Source organism: Neopelma chrysocephalum, unplaced genomic scaffold (genome assembly GCF_003984885.1).
Source record: "Neopelma chrysocephalum unplaced genomic scaffold, ASM398488v2 Primary Assembly neopelma1_170, whole genome shotgun sequence".
Classification (NCBI taxonomy): domain Eukaryota; kingdom Metazoa; phylum Chordata; class Aves; order Passeriformes; family Pipridae; genus Neopelma; species Neopelma chrysocephalum.
Window position 1 is genome coordinate 68,629 of NW_020897832.1, and position 19,037 is coordinate 87,665.

The 19,037-nt window shown below is 48.3% G+C and overlaps 1 protein-coding gene across 3 annotated transcripts; it reads right to left on the reverse strand.

Annotated features, from left to right (window-relative positions):
• Positions 1-649: 649 nt before the first annotated feature.
• On the reverse strand, positions 650-16,102 carry IFNAR2 (interferon alpha and beta receptor subunit 2). 3 transcript variants are annotated; one of them, XM_027701845.1, is made up of 11 exons: positions 16,092-16,102; positions 12,166-12,270; positions 10,160-10,484; positions 8,906-8,987; positions 5,708-5,757; positions 5,264-5,393; positions 4,788-4,957; positions 3,903-4,075; positions 3,499-3,661; positions 2,698-2,816; positions 650-1,539 (listed from the first exon to the last, which is right to left on the reverse strand). In XM_027701845.1, exons 6-11 carry the CDS (start codon positions 5,356-5,358, stop codon positions 874-876), a joined length of 1,386 nt encoding a protein of 461 aa, XP_027557646.1. In that variant the 5' UTR covers positions 5,359-5,393; positions 5,708-5,757; positions 8,906-8,987; positions 10,160-10,484; positions 12,166-12,270; positions 16,092-16,102; the 3' UTR covers positions 650-873. The 3 variants fall into 3 exon arrangements, with proteins under 3 accessions (XP_027557646.1, XP_027557644.1, XP_027557647.1); XM_027701843.1 differs by lacking the exon at positions 16,092-16,102 and having other exon boundaries at positions 12,166-12,322; XM_027701846.1 differs by lacking the exons at positions 5,708-5,757; positions 16,092-16,102 and having other exon boundaries at positions 5,264-5,402; positions 8,907-8,987; positions 12,166-12,322.
• Between the last annotated feature and the right edge of the window lie 2,935 nt (positions 16,103-19,037).

Consider the following 19,037-nt stretch of genomic DNA (forward strand, 5'->3'; position numbering starts at 1 on the left):
GCTAAGACATCAACACAAGGTGAAAAAAGTGGGTTTTTTTCAGCTCTGCAATAGCTAAAACCCTTCCCACAAGGAGTAAGGTCTTAGCAGGCTCACTCACATTTTCTAAGGCCAGTAGGAGCCACGGGTAAAATTCAGGCAGGGATATTAAAAAAGTCCTATTTATGAAGTGCAAATGTTAAGTAGAACTGTACAGCACAGGAACTTTTAAATGCCATAAAAATATTTTAATGGTATTCAATAATTGCAAAAAATGATATAAAAAGTGTATTTAATGCCTCGATTCACTCTTTTGTAAGTATTGTAAGTATTCTCTGCCCTTCGTTATTTCAATTCATCCACTTTCTCTAGAAAAATACAGCAAAACATCCAGCAAAACAGGTTTCTGAGAAATCCAGTGACAGGGCTAAAGAAAAAAAAATAAATTGAAGAAGTGGTCTGGTTGAGAGACCACCCTTCCACCAGCCCAGGTTGCTCCAAGCCCCGTCCAACCTGGCCTTGGACACTTCCAGGGATCCAGGGGCAGCCACAGCTTCTCTGGGCAACCTGGGCCAGGGCCTCCCCACCCTCCCAGGAAGAATTCCTTCCCAATATTTCATCTATCCCTGCCCTCTGGCACTGGGAAACCATTCCTTGTGTCCTGTCCCTCCATCCCTTGTCCCCAGTCCCTCTCCAGCTCTCCTGGAGCCCCTTTAGGCCCTGGAAGGGGCTCTCAAGTCCTTTCTGGAGCCTTCTCTTCTCCAGCTCTGTCTGTAGGGGAGGTCCACCCTCACAGAACGTTAATAAGAAGACAAGCTCTGTATGTTCAGTCCAGAAATAAAAGCTGGATAGTGTGGACTCGTCTGCTCCAGGGTAACAGTGGCTCTGCCTCGTTCACCTCCTCATGTACCCAGTCACTTGCTCCGTGTCTGACTCCGAGGAGTCGCTTTCCTCCTCCGAAGGAGAGTTCTGCCATTCCTGGAAGTCCTCAGCACCCAGTGCTTTGTGCCCAGTCCCCGTGTCATCCTTTGCCTCCAAGGCATGGTCACACTGCCAGAGCCCCTGGTGTTCCTGGGCAGGCAGAGTGGCCGGGGGGCCGTGCCCGCTGCCCTCCAGGGTGCCCAGCAGCACGCTCTGCAGGTTGATGGTGAAGCAGCCACTGCCGCTCTGCCTGGCAGGGCAGTGACAGCTGAGCTCGGGGAAAGGGCTCAGCACCTCCCTGCCCGTGTCCTGCTCTCCCTCCAGGTCCGAGTGATGCTCCTCAGGGCCCCGGGGCTCGGGGGGTGCGCTGGCAGTGCCCGGGGTGCCGCTGTCCTCACGGGGCCTGTTCTCTGAGTACTGCACGGGGGGGATGCCAGGGGCAGGGGGGGCTCTGCCCAGCACCTCCCTCCTCGTGTAGTCGTGGTCCCACAGGGCACTGCTGTCACTGTCCTCGCCGTCACTGTCACTGCCACTGAACCCACCGGCCTTGGGTTTAACCTCTCTGGGGATGACCTCCACGGAGTCGACTTCTTCTGCTGGAAATATCCAGGACAGGTAGACCCACCTCCTGATGGATTCCTAAAGGAGTAAAGGGAATTAAAAACATCAGCCAAACTTGCACACGTGCACAGGAAAACATGAGCAACAACACCCCCAATCGTGAGGTTGTCAAACAAATGATTCCTTCTGTGCCGTGTTTTTGGGGTTTTCCACAGAATTCAGGGCATTTCCCTCTTCTCCATTCCTGAAAATTACAGAACCACTGAATGGTTTGGGTTGGGAGGGACCTCAAAGCCCCTCCAGTACCACCCCCTGCCATGGGCAGGGACACCTTCCACCAGCCCAGGTTGCTCCAAGCCCCGTCCAACCTGGCCTTGGACACTTCCAGGGATCCAGGGGCAGCCACAGCTTCTCTGGGCAACCTGGGCCAGGGCCTCCCCACCCTCCCAGCCAGGAATTCCTTCCCAATATCCCATTTAACCCTATTCTGTTTCAGTTTAAAGCCAAAACACGGACAGCCTTCACTACAAATCCAGGCACACTGGGCAGCCACAGAAACGAAGTGACAACAGTGCCAAGCAGTGTCAGGTATGTAATGATTTAGTTCTGATTTCTGAGGTCTCTTTCTAAGACTAAAAGCTCATTTTGGAAACACATCTTAAACCTGAGCCAAGTCCTGCGAATCTCTCTGAGCTCTTGCAGTTACCTGATCAATTTTATTGTCCTTCAGAAATTACTATTTGAAGCAATTTAACATGCCAAGCCCCATTTTCCCCCTGCACTTTGGAGGATTATTTAATATGCAAAGCATTGAGGGAAAATGGTGACAATAAATAAAAAAATAAACCTTAGACACTGCTTGGCAAAGTCATGTTCAGCAGTTTTAGGGATGTGAAGGTAATGACACAGCAAAGAATAGAAACGAGGCTAAGTGTCTTAGAAAAAGGTGAGAGCAACCTGCTCTGGGTATGTTTGCAGAGAATGAAAATTATTTATGTTGAAAAACCCCATTGAATTAAATGTGAAAGAAATTGGAGGCTATAAAAATAAAACAAGCAAGCAAAGATGGATAGAAACAGCCTGCAGATTATCTTTGACAGAGGTAAATTAAACAATCTGCAAATTAAACATTCCGTGCTCTTACATAACTTGTACACAATGCACAGGATTAGAAATTCCAGGAGGTGAACTTCCTCCTCCCAACCAGAAAGGTTAAATCTGAGGATTATTACATACCAAGGCATGTGGCAATGATTTGCCTAGAAGAAAATAACCTGCTGCATGCAGACACTTCAAGGCACCACCTATTACCAGTGAGAGACACACAGCACTTGCCACTGTAGGTAAGTGATAACCTGGGCAGGAAAAACAAGAAATAAACAGAAATGAATGAGGTGCACCACGACCACATTTCATACATTCACAACAGCTAGTGAGAATAATTTTGGTTAGAAGGGACCTCTCTAAGTCAAAGTCAAAACAAGACCAAATCTCAAATTAGATTCAGTAATTAAAAAAGAAATGACACCATCTTTGATCTTTCTGCAGTGAGTGGAGGTTTGTGTGGCTCCCAGGACTGCCAAGGGATTTGTTGCCCCAGAGTGGATGGGGTTTGTATTTCACTTACAAACCCTCCCAAAGTTTCTCTCTTGGAAGGTACTTTCTCTCTGAGACTGAGGCCCCACCTCTGCTCGCTGGGAGCAGGGACAGGACCCAGGGAAGGGCTGGAGCTGGGACAGGGCAGGCTCAGGGTGGATCTCAGGGAAAGGTTCTTCCCCCAGAGGGTGGTGGGCACTGCCCAGGCTCCCCAGGGCAGTGGGCACGGCCCCAAGGCTGCCAGAGCTCCAGGAGGGTTTGGACAACGCTCTCAGGGATTGTTGGGGTGTCCTGGGCAGGGGCAGGGCTTGGACTGGGTGATCCTTGGGGTCCTTCCAAGCTCAGGCTATTCCACAATTCCATATCACCCATCATTTTTCAGGATTGAGTTGTAAATCTCCCCACACCACTCACCCTGACAGACCCTCCCAGCACAGTTACCTGGGCGAGCCACGGAGCCTGAGGGGACACATTTCCAGGGTGAGGGGATGGAATGTTTGTTCAGGGATGCAGTGACCACCACAGACACACAGTAATTCCTACTTGGATACAGTTCCTCAATGACAGTACTGAAAACTTCTTTAGTGGTTTTCTCCTGTGCCCTCTGCCAAAGAAAGTCAGTGTTTTAAAGTCAGTTATTGGCCTAAAAGGAGATCCCTGGTGACTCTCCCAGACCTGCTACTCTGTGGTAAGAGATTGTGCTGGCCACTGTCTTTCTTCTAAGAAAACACATTTCTGTGTTTTCTTTTGCTTCCACTCACATATTTGCTTCTGGGGACCTGCTCACCCTTTTATTCTTTCCGTGTTTCTCCCCAAAAGCACAAATAAACCCCAATGTTCTTTACCTTATCCTCTCTGTCCTGTGATTTCAGTGTTATTTCATAATCCAGCTCTTCATAGATATCAATTAAAGAGAGCAGCTTTCCCTTTTCTCTGTAGTGAGAGGTTGGCAGCTTCATGGTGACATTTATGCAGTTTAGACAAGGAGTGATATTAACTTCTGGTGGTCCCAGGGATGCTATTGAAAAACAAGAAAGGGCAAAAATGATGGAAAAAAATATACACTATATATTCGGCACCAACTGTATTTTGGTGATGGATATGGAGCTGATTAAGCAGATTCCAGAGGATGCCACTGCTGGAATTCCACAAGGCCTTGGAGCATTTAACTCCCACAAATCAGAATTTCCCACAGGACTAAGCAGAAAGGAGTAGGGGGGAGGGAAGAAGCAGAGAGGGGTCAGAGGTTTTGCTTCGGCTTCACAGAGATCTGAGTTTTGTATCTACCTGAGAGAAAAGCTGAGGTTAATGCACAGAATACAATCCCAGACTGGGTTGGGTTGGGAGGGACCTTAAAACCCAACCACTGCCACCCCCTGCCTGGGGGTGTCTACTCCAAGACATAAAAACAATGTGTTCTTATTTTTAAGTTACGTATCTTTTGCACTTCAGAGATTTTTACTTTGTATTTGTCAGTACTTGACACGATGCTATTTCCTTTATATTTACATATACATTTTTTATTTCAAAACCAGATTTTTAATTTCAAGTCCATTTATCAGAACTATTATCAGCCACTAATTTAAAAAAAAATAAGCCTTGTAAGTGACTTAGATACAAACAGCCACTGATCCAGTTGGCTTGGAGTCTCACTGCAAAGGTAGAATATAATTTATACATCAGCTGTTGACAAAACCCTCTAAAATGAGAAATGCAGACAGGGAACTTACTCTGAGTTAGTGGTGCAAAACGCAGCACGGAGGAATTGAACACCCTGGTTCCTGTGATGCTCTGAACAAATGCATAATACTCAGTGGACGTGTCTTTGAAATCCTCTGTCAGGTCACAGGAGAGCTGTGCAGTGGCTGAGCACTGCCTGGCACTCGTCCAGTCCCAGCTCCTGTAAAAAAAGGCAAAATAATCTGAATTCTCTGACATAAGAGAGCGTGAGGAAAGCATTTCTCAGTGAAAAAGCAAGAAAACCTCAGCCTTAGTACTTTCACAGAATCCCAGGATCCCTGAGGCTGGAAAAGCCCTCCCAGCCCATGGATCCCCCCTGTGCCCCATCCCCACCTTGTCCCCCAGCCCAGAGCACTGAGTGCCACGGCCAGGCCTTCCTGGGACACCTCCAGGGATGGGCACTCCAAACCTCCCTCCTATCTGAGCCAGTAAACAGTAGAATTTGTGCCCCATTTCCCAGCCTTGCCTGCGGGGTCTGTACAGCACCCTGTAGGAGGTTGGCACAGCTGGGTCAGTCTTTGCCTGCCAGGACAGAATGTGCTGGAAATTGCTGGACTCCATTCGCAGGTTGTAAGGGGGCCCTCCCAGAATTCTTTCTAGAAAGGGAAAAATAACACAAACAAACAACAAACAACACATCAAAATGATGGCAAACAAGTGTGAGACCGCAACAATTCTACTAAACAAACCCAGTTAGAGCAGCTCAGTATCTGCCCCCAGAGCAATAAAGCAACCAGAGGACAGAGTTCAGCACGACAGACACAGCAATGCAAGGGATGGTGCTCCTGGGCTACATTTCTGCAAAGTTCCTCCTTCTAAAAGCATGAGGGTTTAAAATGGAGCTTGGTGAGGGTGTGCAAGCTATGAAACATGTTAGGAAAAGCACGTGAAAGATGATAAAAACTCTTACCAGGCAGGCTGCACACAGCTGCAGACAGAAAGCCGAGGTACACTGGAAAGTGAAACCAGGAGTTAATGCCCCGTGTGTGTGCAGGGTGGCAGTTCTGCTGCTGCCAACACGTGCTCAGCATTCCCTCAGTGCCACTGGCACCTTCCTTCACACCTTCCTGCTGCTCTCCTTCACACTTCCCACCTGCAGAGTCCGGGAGAACTGATCCCTGTCACTAATCCAGGGCTCCAAGGAGCTGCTTCTTGGGTCACTCCACTGTGTTCAGGCTCGTGCTGATCCCTCCAGATGGGGGTCAAACCTCGGGGTGAACCAACACACCCAAGGTGTTCTTGTCAAACACTGTCTCAGAGGGCTCTGACTGTATTCCAGGCACCTCACTCAGTCTATTAAACACCATTTCGAGTCATTTTAGAACTGATCTGGGAGAAGATTCTATTATTGCTGGAATCATTCTCATGGGTTGTAGAATCACAGGATGGTTTGGGTGGGAAGAGACCTTAAAGCTCATCCAGTGCCACCCCCTGCCATGGGCAGGGACACCTTCCACCAGCCCAGGTTGCTCCAAGCCCTGTCCAACCTGGCCTTGGACACTTCCAGGGATCCAGGGGCAGCCACAGCTTCTCTGGGCAATCCTGATATTCCAGAGGTTTCTTCATCCTCCTGTACAACCTTCCTAAGACACTGTCCACCCCCCAGGGTCTCACTGTATCCAGATTCTTTTCCTTGGCCTTGATCATTCCTATATTTTCAACGTGGTGCTTCAAAGCACTCTGGGAATTATTGTTCTGTCTGACCTTTCTAAATTTTTTTCCTCAAGCTCCTCCAGCTTTCTGAGTGCAGCCAATAGAAACTTCCTGTCTTCATTTTAAGGCATTTTGTGGTCATTCCTCTGACTCATGAGATGCCAACTCCCACACTCAGTTGACCAAAGAAGTTACTACTATAATTTCAAACACGTTTTTTCTCATGCTTTAGATGAATTCCATGGGAAAATCTGCCAAGTTACTTCATTATCTTCCCTAAAACTCTCTTTTGTCTTGACCTGACGTGTCAACAAGACGGGTCACAGTGAGAACGATTGTGAAAAGAGAACAGAACTCTTGGACACACATCAAAAAATAAAACCATTTAAGGAGAGCCACAAATAATGGTTAGGACAGGACTATCACACAGTGGTTGAGGTTGGAAGGGATCCCTGGATTCAGCTCCTGACTTTGTGAAACACAGAACCAGAGTACACATTCCTGGTGGAGGGGATTGGGAACAGTTGTGTGTCAGTGGGAACTGAAGTGCTGGGAGAATTTCCTCATGGATTGATGCAGTTATTTTATGATCTTTGCCTACTGCTGCAGAGAGAACTGGAAGAGGAAAGGAAACATTTCCTACATGACTAATTAAAGAGATTTCTGCCCAGATTCTTTGTGGCCACAGAGAAGTGCCTTAAGAATTGCCCTTTCCCTGGTGGTGGCACACACAGAGCACACACAGATCCACCTGGGCCATGAGTTTGCTGAGTTCCCTTGGGAAGGACACTCAGCCAAGTGTCTCTCACCAACGGGGCTCTCTGGACACATGTCACAAACTCACTGTGCCCCCAGCAGCCCTTCTGGAATGAGCTGCAAACACATCGAGCAGCAAACTGGAGTTGCACACGCAGGAAATTCAGATTCCCACAGGGCAGGAAACTCCTCTCTGAAGTTTCATTTTGCCATTCAAACCACAGACACCTTCTCTCTTGTCCTTGCACTTCGACATTAACACTGAACAATAAACATCCCCTTAGAGATCTGCAGTTAGAAGCAGAACAATTGATTTCTTTCCAGGCAGTAACAGATCACCTGCATGGGAAAAAGCATCCAGTGGGGATGAACAACAAAGCAATATTTTAACTGTTATTATTCTTTAACTGTTATTATTCTTTATTTTTCAAGCTCAGATCTGTAATTATCTGTGTCAGCTGCCTTGCTGCTGTAGTTCCTGTTGACAAAAATGTTTCTCTGTTCTGTCCATATTTAATTTTTCAATGCCTCTTCCCCATGGAAATCGAATTCCGTCCAGCTGGAGTTCAAACAGCCTCTGAACTTTGTTTCAACAAACAAAGAAAGTTGAACAGTTGCAAAACTGTTTATGTCACAGTGTTACATAAGAGAGACAGACCACAAAAAACCTCTCAGACCAAAGAACTGGGAAAACTAAGACTGGGGAAATGGAGATGGTTTATGAACTGAGTGGGGAATGTTCTTTACCATTTTGGAGTTTCCAGTCATCCCTGGAAGTGTCCAAGGCCAGGTTGGACGGGGCTTGGAGCAACCTGGGCTGGTGGAAGGTGTCCCTGCCCATGGCAGGGGGTGGCACTGGGTGGGCTTTAAGGTCCCTCCCAACCCAAAGCAGTCTGGGATTCTGGGATGATGATCTTACTATTTTTACACAATCAAATGATCCTAAGAACCCACTTTCTCACTACAACTACAGCTCAGCCAAACTATGTTTGTTTTACCTGCTAATCCAGAAACTAAGGAGTGCTGAAAAAAATTAAATAAGGAATGAAAACCAACCTGTCCAACTAAGAGCTCACTGGACATTCAGAGGGGCAGAACCATGGAATGGTTTGGGTTGGGAGGGACCCTAAAGATCATCTTATCCCATCCCCTGCCATGGGCAGGGACACCTTCCACCAGCCCAGGTTGCTCCAAGCCCTGTCCAACCTGGCCTTGGACACTTCCAGGGATCCAGGGGCAGCCACAGCTTCTCTGGGAATTACAGCCCAGCCCCTCCTCACCCTCCCAGCCAGGAATTCCTTCCCAATGTCCATCTCTCCCTGCCCTCTGGCAGTGGGAAGCCATTCCCTGTGTCCTGTCCCTCCATCCCTTGTCCCCAGTCCCTCTCCAGCTCTCCTGGAGCCCCTTTAGGCCCTGGAAGGGGCTCTGAGTTCTCCCTGGAGCTTCTCTTCTCCAGGCTGGACAACCCCAATTCCCCCAGCCTGTCCCCACAGCAGAGGGTTTCCCTCCCTCTGATCATGGTTTGTGCACAGAATGGAGGATGCAGATACAAGCCATGAGATCCTTCTCCTGTGGGTGACTCCAGGGCCAGCTCTGTAAACACACAACAGCCCCTGACTTTGGTAATTCAGCAGAACTCAGTGAACAATTCCCTAGAACAGAAAATCCCCTAGAACAGACAGGTTCAGGCACTCACCAAGCATTGGCACATCCATCAGGGTTCCCGTGGAGATCAACAAACAAACCCCCCTGCTTGGAAAACAAACATTTTGCTTCTGTACCTACAAATACATGGGGGAAAAAAAATCACATTCAGCAACTCATCCTAGTAAATTATCCCAGTAAAGTACTTGCAGATAAACCAAGGTCTATACACAGAGTTATTTTAACCTCTCCAATGTTTGGGAGAGGACAGAGGTACTGAAAGAGTTCTAGCTTTGGGGGAGGATCATGATCCTTAAAATTTTATGACAATTTTAATCAATTTTATGGCAATAGCACTTCAGTTTTTTAACACAGAAAGGGCTCTTACCACTTCAAATAAAGACAGAAACCACTGTAGGATTATTTGTATTAATTCTGCATTAAGAGAGCATTTGGAAATTCTATGCCACTCACTCCAACTTTGTAAGTACAATGAAAATAAACTTTGGTTGGCTTTGTTCAAAATAGTACATGAACTCATCACTTGCAAAAAGTGTTTCCAGAAAGAGGGTAGATCAGGAAAGAAAAATGAAATATAAGGAAGTTATGGAATTTATATTATAATTTTTAATGCATAAGATCTGTTAAAATATTCCTTCTCTTCAATGTTATTATTCTACTCTATTTAATATCCTCAGAGTATTAATATACACAGGATCTGACTTTGAATTAGCTGGGCAAGAGTACAACTATTTCTAAAGAATCCCCTCCTCAAGTTTAATAAAAATAAATAGCTTTTTATTTAGAACTGTTTGAAAATACAACATTATTTTCTCTGCAAAACAAACGTCTTAAAATTGAAAATCATGACAGAGCACGTTATGGTCAAACTTATGTTTATATATCCATATATTAACACAGAATACAATCCACCTGTTAAAATAAACTGAAAGAACCCCTTATCTGAGCAGTCAATCTTCCTGTGCCCAAAGCTCTGGCACAGCTGGAGGAAGTCACTGGAACCTGCACCTGTACAACTGACAATCCTAATTCCACAGACAAAGAGAACACTCTTTTCCCTCAGATTGGTTCCTTTCATCAATTCATTCAAGCAGGAGAGGCATTTAGACAACAGCTGCCCCTGCAGGGTGAGATTTTCCAGGTGGTTCACAGTTTTCCCACAAGGAGAAAGCCTGGAGGAGCCTGAACTCACTTCACAAGTTATTTCCTGAATGTGTTAATCCCTGCAGTTAATCCCAGCCATGCTCCAAGCACTCCAGGAGCAGGTTGTGCACATGGATTTACATACCTTGGATCCTGGCTGTCCATGCTGGCAGGAATAACAACTACCCCACTCTTGGAATCTCAAGAGGCTCCTGGAGGGCTCTGGATGCTGAACAACACCAGTGTCTCACATGATGCATATTCCAAGCAAAGCTGTGTGTTCAGCACCTTCAAACACGTGAGAAAACGTGCTGTAAAGTGTTTATCTCCAGGATTCCACAGCTCTCTAAAGCTGGATGTCCTCTGTCCTATCAGTGCCAGGGAAACCCCAGGGGAAATTCCAGAGGAAAACCATTTCTGTTGGAACTCTGCTCAGCTTTTGTGACTCCTCTTCAGAGGCCCAGGAATCCCTGCAGAGAAGCCATGGAAACAGCAGTGAGTGCAGCCCCTCCTCAGCCAGCCTGTGCTCACAGCAATGCCCTTGGGAGCTGCATGGAGCCCCTGGTGCTTCCAAAACTCTGCCTCACACTCCCACATCATCCACAGCTGGAGTTTGGGTTGGGAGGGACCTCAAAGCTCATCCAGTGCCACCCCCTGCCATGGGCAGGGACACCTTCCACCAGCCCAGGTTGCTCCAAGCCCCGTCCAACCTGACCTTGGACACTTCCAGGGATCCAGGGGCAGCCACAGCTTCTCTGGGGTCTGCAGGGGAATGTGTTAAACCTGCACAGGTAAATTCCTGAACAGCTGGGGCTGGAAGGGACCTCTGGAGATCCCCCAGTCCAACCCCCTGCCCAGGCAGGGTCACCTGGAGCAGGTGACACAGGAATGTGTCCAGGTGGCGTTGGAATGTCTCCAGAGAGAGACTTCACACCCTCCCTGGGCAGCTGTTCCAGTGCTCTGCCACCCCCATGGGAATAAGTTCTTTCCCATGTAGAGGTGGAACTTGTTGTGTTTTAGTTCGTGGCCATTGCTTCTCATCCTGTCACTGGCACCACTGAGCAGAGTCTGGAACCATCCCCTGACACCCCTTGGAGATAAATACAGTCACCTTTACCACTGAAACCACATGAACCAGGGAACTGCACTGACAGCTGTGCTGTTATTCCCACATTCTGTTGCTGGGGGACTTTGGAGAAGTCATTTCTAAGGGTATCAAAATAATTTAACCTTAATAATCCAAGTGCATTAACCAGCAGCCTGTTTTCCATGGGCTGCCACAGTGCTGCTGGTGAGGGCACAGCCCCAAGCTGTGCCAGGGGAGGCTCAGGTTGGCCAGGAGGAGGAATTTCCTGCTGGAAAGGGTGGTGAGGCCTTGGCAGGGGCTGCCCAGGGAGGTTTGGAGTGCCCAGCCCTGGAGGTGTCCCAGGAAGGCCTGGCCGTGGCACTCAGTGCTCTGGGCTGGGGGACAAGGTGGGGATGGGGCACAGGGGGGATCCATGGGCTGGGAGGGCTTTTCCAGCCTCGGTGACTCTCTTTTCTATCATCAAAGTCATTTAAATAAAAGATGGAAGAGAAGCAGAACGAGAACAGAGCCATCAGACCGTGGGGGATCCACATTCAGCACAACCATTTCCTTTTGACACCCGTTAATTGGGAGCCCACGGAGGGACCAGCGCGGGGACACCCGGACACGGCCCGGACCCCTCGGGCTGTGAGGGGGGGACACAACAAGGCGCTGTCACAGCCCAGCACTGCCTGTTTTCCCTTACAAACATCAGGCCTTGCCGCAATAACCCACACCTCACACTTACTGGGCTCAATTCTGCGGGCGGTGACGCCGCCGAAGGTAAACCCCAGGGGTTTTGGGGCCGAACGCGCGGTTCGGGCGGTGTCACCCCGAGAGGCGCCGCGGGGACACCCATTGGGCCCCACACGGCGCCCACAGGACCCAGAGGCGTTTCCAGGAATCCCGGAGCACCGAGCGCAGCTGCAGCAGCCGGGCAGGCGCCCACAGCCCTCCCCTGCCCGGCCGGGGACGGGAGGGCGGCCGCGCCTTGGCAGCTCTGTGGGGCCGCTCCGCTGCCGCAGCACAGCGTGAGGGAGAGCGGGGGGCACCACAGGGAACAGGGCGCTGCTCTCCAGCCGTACCTCGCAGCGGGGACTCCCCGCGGGCTCCGCTCCGGCTCCTCATCTATCGTCATTGTTCCTCATTGTTCCTCATCGTTCCTTACCGATCCTCCCGGACCCCCATCGCTCCCTCGGTCCCACCCGGGCCAGCGCCGAGAGGCAAATGGCGGCGGGGACGGGGAGGGGACGGGGCGGGGACGGCGCGCGGAGTGGCCACGCCCCCGCCCCAGGCCACGCCCCCACCACCCGCCAATCAGCGCAGCTACTCCGCCAGGCGACGCCCTCAACCACTTCAGGTCACGCCCCCGCACAGCAGACCACGCCCCCAGATGATAACGAGCCGCGCATCCATCTCTCAAGGCCACGCCCCATCCCGTTAGACCACGCCTCCATCCGCCAGGCCCCGCCCCCAGCCCGTCTTTGATGCGGTTTCCCCAAAATCTGTTGTTTTTCCTGCCTGTTCTTTCTCGGGGTGAATTCTCTGGCTCTGCTCTCCCCGGGTTTCGTGCTGCAGACGCTGACATTGCGCTTTCCTCCCCCTTTAGCATTTCCTTCTCCCTTTTTCTGTCCATTCCCCGCGTCTCCGCGTCTTTAAACTACAAATACAGCAACAAGTGAGATGTTCAGTGATTTTAGGGTGAGTTACAGGCAGTTCCTGCAACTAGGATTAAACTCAGGAATGACTTTTTTTTGGGATTATAAATATAAATATTGCTTCCACTCGTAGGTGTTCCTGATCCTGGACACTCAGGAGAGCTGGAGAGGGACTGGGGACAAGGGATGGAGGGACAGGACACAGGGAATGGCTTCCCACTGCCAGATGGCAGGATTAGATGGGATATTGGGAAGGAATCCTTCCCTGGGAGGGTGGGGAGGCCCTGGCACAGGTTGCCCAGAGAAGCTGTGGCTGCCCCTGGATCCCTGGAAGTGTCCAAGGCCAGGTTGGACGGGGCTTGGAGCAACCTGGGCTGGTGGAAGGTGTCCCTGCCCATGGCAGGGGGTGGCACTGGATGGGCTTTGAGGTCCCTTCCACCCAAACCACTCTTTGTTTCTACACAAATCCCTGTTTCTGTGCCTGTCCCTGGATGGCAGGTGCTGGCAGGAGGTCGGTGCTGGATGAGGAGCATCTCGTGACATGTGAGACACGCCGTGAGAAGCTGACCCTGGGAGGGAGGGAGCTGTTCTGAGGAAGCAGCAGAGATGCTGAACTTCCTCTTCAGTGAAGGCCTCTGCCCTCTGCTTCCCAGCTCCTCTGGTTGCAAAACAGGGTTTCATAAAACAGCACAGAGAGTTCACTGTGACCCGGCTGCTGCAGTGAATCAAACAAAATTTAGAATCATTTAATGGTTTGGGTTGGAAGGGACCTTAAAGCTCATCCATCCCACCCCCTGCCATGGGCAGGGACACCTTCCACCAGCCCAGGTTGCTCAGTTTGTCTGTTCTGGGCAGAGAGGGGGGTTTCTGTTCTGGGGCAGTGGCAGAAACGTTTCCCTCTGTGGTTTTGGTGCTGTCTGTGTGAATCTGCAGCAGGAATGTGGTTTCTGAGGGACTGAATTTCTGCTGAGAGCTGTGTCTGCTCGCACAGCCCGACACATCCTGTTTGCTGCTGCTCACACCCCACGCTGAGCTCTTTGTGCTCTGCTTGCTGGGGGGTTCAGGGTACACAATAATTGCCACAGGAGTTGGCTCCTGGTAGGTTTGCTGGGAAAAACTGTTCTGAGCTCAACTGTGTGAGCTCTTCTGAAACTTGAGTGGATCCAAAACTAGGACACACACTGACCCTTCCCTCTGTTTTATTTTAGATTTGTGTGCAACCCTAGAATTTTTCTTTTTTGTGTGTTCATGTTTTGCCAGCTCGGATCAGAGAGGAATTAAAAACGTGCAAGGTTTTCAGGGGCATTTTTTTTAAGGCTTTCCCTATTCAAGAAAAATGGAATGTGTCTTTTTTTGGCCTGAAGGTGATGCTGTTTCTCTAGGAAAAAAGTACTGGAAAATCCACTGAAGAGGAGTAATTTGGGAGTCTGGTAGAAAGTGCTTGTGTTAAAATTGGTCTCTCCCAACCCAAACCATTAAATGATTCTATTCAATGATTCTATGATTGTATATATATATATCTATCCATATCTATATTTCCCAGATGGGTTTGCAGGAAACAGAGCTTATCCTTGACACTTCCTTTGTTTGGGAAGATGTGGCCCCTTTTCCAGTGGAAAATTATCCTTTCAGGAAATACTGTATCTCCTTTCCAAAAGATGCTGCTCTCTGAAGTCTTGGAAAAAATTCCAAGTTGCCACAAAGGACATTTTCACCTGCTGCTGCATGTTTGTACAACTTACTCTGAGTGTTTTGCATGGAATAAATCCAAATCTACTTCTGTTACTCCAAGTAGCACTAATTGCATAGAGACATTTTTTACACAAACTGGGTAATATGTGAACTCTTTTCCATGGAATATGTAACTCTCTTCCACATCTGAGCTCTGGACGTGGCTGTTTGCAAGCCAGATGCACAGAAAAGTACTTTAGATCCCTTCTTTCTTAATGGTTGAAGCTTTAATTTAAATCATGGGAGTGTTTCATTATTGACTGAAAGCAGCATTTCCTTTTCCAGCCTCGTAATGAAATCCTTCTTCCTGAGGTATTATAATACAGAGAAGTCTTAAAATGTTCTGATTTAATAGTTATTAATTGGAGGTTAGATTAGAGAGCATTATTATGGCTAATATTATTAATTTGTCAACTTTATCAGGATGGTTCTGTTTGCCTGTGCTGCCTTGATGTATCCTCTAAGATCAGTTGAGATGTGATTTGGTGTCACACCACCAGTGAATTTGGTAGCTGGCCCGTGGTTTTCACTGCCTGTCATGCAATTTAAAAAATTGTTTAAAAAAAAAAATCTATATAAATAATATAAATATGACTTCTTAAGTCAAATTCTTCCTGAATTTGTGCCGCCTCAGTGAAGTCAATTTAACCTCACAGGGTTTGCAGAATCTGGTCTCTGGTGGTTTTTATTCATTAAAAGCCAGCACTGAGCTAGCAGACTGTCAAATACTTTCTGAGGCTGCGAAACACTCCAGAAAGGGTTGGGTTTTTTTGCTCAGAATACTCAGTTTTGGAAGAACTTCAGTGGCCCTGTCATTGCTCAGCCCCTGGCAGGGGCAGAGCTGCACACTGCTGAGTTATGAGAGTTATTCCCAGCCTGGGACCATTAGTTTCACACTTTTCTCAGACAAAAATAACCACAGGAACATGGAATAAGTTGTTTCCCAAAGCAGATCCTGCATCAGCTGGAATTTCACTGGGATTTCACTGCTGAAGGCTTTAAATCCAGTGGCATCCCCAAGGGCTGATCAATATTGATGGCAATTAATCCACACACCTAATGAAATAACAACTCACGGTTTGCCTGGTTTGCTTTGTCCCTTCACTAAAGGTGTAACACAGAAATGTTGTGTGGATTCAGAGCTGGATTCATCCTGTGCCAGGTGCTGTTCCTTTGGGAGGAGGACGATGTTGCAGCAGCCAAGATCCCAATCCCCTTGGTTTGAGGGGCCTCAGGGGGCTTGATTTCTGTTCTCCCCGTGGTAAACTCCAGCCTCTGGAAAGCTGGGGGCTCTCCAGCCCTGGCAGGTTTTCCCTCGGGGTGTGACAGGCACCTGGAACACGCACAAACCACCCCGTGGCTGCTCAATAAAGGTGAGGAAATTCTGGTGTTCCCGTGGCCCTGCAAAAATTTACACTGGGTCTGAGGTCTGGGGGGATTTCTGCAGCTCATAATCCTTTATTTCACAAAATGTGGGGGCTTTGCCCAAGTTTTTAAGGCTTGTAGCCTCCCAAGATTGTGGAGAGCAGCAAAAGTGCCCCCACAGCAAGATTTGGGGTTTCCCTTCCCCTGGGGAGGTTTATTTTGCTGGTGTGGGCACGGGAGGGAGCATTTTACCCTACAAAGAGCACACACAGCTCTGGCCACTGCAATAACCTGGAGAATTATCCAGGAATTTAGGAATTTAAGCTTTCTTCTGTTGTTTGCAAATGTCAGGACGAAGCCCTTACAGGAATATTGTGCAATATCATTCTTTAGTCTGGCTCCTCTCCTTTATTTTGGGGAAATACTGCAGAGCTTTGCCAGGAGATGGCAATTGGAAACACTTATTGTAAAACTCTGTTCATTTAATTTTACAATTTGAAGCACCTTCTAATAAAGGGATTTGGTTTGTAGTGGGGATGTGTTGTTAATTATCATTAGACCTCTGCTTTTGATTAATGCTGCTAATTAGTTTCTGCCCTTGACTTTCTCCAATTAAGGAGTGGATACCTTGGTGCTAAACATGTGGGCACATTATCTAATTAGGTGGAAGAAACACGGGCTCTCTTTCTAGGTAATTATTTTAACTTGCAGGAGTTGCTTTGCTCTGCCCAGAGCTGGGGCTGGCTCTGGGTGAGGGCACAGGGAGTGTTGAGGCTCCAGCCAGCAGGGAATTAGGGATTGGAAACAATTTCTCCCTGCAGGAGTGGTCAGGCCTTGGAATAAGTGTCCCAGGGAGGTGGTGGAGTCCCTGTGTCTGGGAGTGTCCCAGAGGTGTCTGGATGTGGCCCTTGGGGACATGGATTGGGGTGATCCTGGGGGTGTTGGGGTGATCCTGGAGGATCCTGAAGGTCTCTTCCAACCCCGATGATTGTGGGATTCTGGGATTTAGACCTTCAGCAAGAGAACCCTTAATCCTGATCTCTCTTTACACAACCCACTTGGGAGCATCTGTAGAGTTGCAACACAACAGGAACCCCTGTGAAATTAAATATTGATTTACGTTGAGTGTTTATTCGAAAGCAACAGTTTTTTGACCAGTTGGATTTATAAAACATTCACATCGTGTCAAATAGAGTTTATTGGTTTCCTTGTCCATTTGACAATATAAATTTAAGTGGCCATTCCTTCAGAGAACCCTGAATTCCTCATATGGGAGCTACTGTAAAAGTGCAAATATTCCCATGGTAATGGTGCATTCTAGTGGAATTTCATGATTCTGCATATAAAATCAGAAAAGTATCATTTTCCTTGTTTGCATAAACCACTACTTTACACTTCTAAGTAGTGGATGGAAATCCAGAGAGGATTAAACTAAATGAAGGAACAGATCATTTTCAAAGGCTAAAGCCTGACAGATCCTGCAGTTCCAAAGCACGAACTAACCACGCTTCTCCAACTTTATTTTAGAGAAACCTTAGCATCTCTTTGCTTTGAAAATGAATTTTACCCAAATCTATATGCTTGCAAATAATGGTGGTGGATACCACAGAGTCAGTTCTGATACTCCCTTTGTAAATTTGTCCAAACTATTCATTTTTAAAATATATATCTATAATTTATTTATGTTCTATATATTTACATATTTTTATATGATGTCCTGATTTTGCAGGTTTGCTCTTGAGCAAGGTCCCTCCTCATGGAGATTCCCAGTGATTAGGTTGCATGTCTTCAATCCATCACCCAAGCAGGGTACAAGTAATCATAGAATCACAGGATGGTTTGGGTTGGGAGGGACCTTAAAGGTTGGATGGACCCAGTGCCACCCCCTGCCATGGGCAGGGACACCTTCCACCAGCCCAGGTTGCTCCAAGCCCCGTCCAACCTGGCCTTGGACACTTCCAGGGATCCAGGGGCAGCCACAGCTTCCCTGGGCAACCTGGGCCAGGGCCTCCCCACCCTCCCAGGGAAGGATTCCTTCCCAATATCCCACCTTACCCTGCCCTTTTTCAGTTCCAAACCATTGTCCCTTGTCCTGTCCCTCCCTGGTCCTGGGAGCTCCTCTCTGCTGCCAGACCCGGGGCTGCTGCTGGAGCTGCACATCCTTGGGCGTTTGCAGTGCCCTGTTCTGGATCCTGCAGCTGGATTAGATCTCCTGCAGCCCCTCTCCTGATCAGGAATTCTTCAGCTGCAGATAGACTTTCACCTTTGTCCCGTCAGCCAAAGCCAACCCACGGCCCCAGCAGTGAGTGACAATGACATAAAAAGTAAATTCTGTGGAGCTGTTTGGGTTACCAGCCACGGCAGTGTCAGTGCACTGCACCCTCATTACCATACACATGGCATTAAATGCAGATTTCCAGGCAGGGTAAGCAGGAGCTGGTGCTCAAATCCCCGGGAACAATGCCGTGGGATTTGTGCAGCCCCCTGAACCTGTCCCCCTTAGTGGATGTGAGAGCATTAACTCCTCGTGGGTGAATGTGTTATTGACTCTGAGTAAACAGCCCTTTCTAAAGACCCTGCAAAGTGTTATTGGCCAGTAATACACAGTAAACAGACAAAGAACGACACTGTGACAGTTGGAACAAAGGGGAGAGAGAGAGGGGTACAGATAATGAATCATTAATGATCGGGAGTTGTGTGCTGCTCTCCGAGAGTTGCCTGAGGGAGGTGAGCGGCAGGGCTGAGACTCCTCCACCTCCCTGGGCAGCCCCTCCAGTGCCTGGCCACCCTTTCCATGGAGAAATTCTTCCCGGGAAACACCCTGTGGGACTCCCAACAGGTCCCACACACGGATTTCGTGACTTACGATTTCACCCCGTAAAGTATTAGTTTTGCAAATTTAAAATTTCAAAGCCCCTGGTGTGAGTTGTGTGCAGAAAAGGAGTTATGGGCCGTGATGTTGAAGGTAAAAATATGCTGGTTTCCTTGTTCAGATGTTCAAGGGATTTTATTTTGTTTATTTTCTTTAAGCTGAGAAAAAGGTGAAGGACAAGAGTAAGATGGTGACTGTGTGAGTTTGAAAGCCAGAAGATGCAGAGTATGAAACAGAGGCACTGTCTCAGCCAGGGCTGACAACCAGCAACAATTATTGTCATTTTGGCAGGGGCTGCCCAGGGAGGTTTGGAGTGCCCAGCCCTGGAGGT

Bases quoted from the DNA above. Each gene is read 5' to 3' on its own strand.
- IFNAR2 (XM_027701845.1), bottom strand. From the start codon at position 5,358: ATGGAGTCCAGCAATTTCCAGCACATTCTGTCCTGGCAGGCAAAGACT. The intron at 4,076-4,787 runs GTAAGTTCCCTG...GTTTTTCAATAG, and splicing joins TTTTGCACCACTAACTCAGA to CATCCCTGGGACCACCAGAA. The intron at 1,540-2,697 runs GTATGTAATAAT...TTACTCCTTTAG, and splicing joins AATCATTGCCACATGCCTTG to GAATCCATCAGGAGGTGGGT.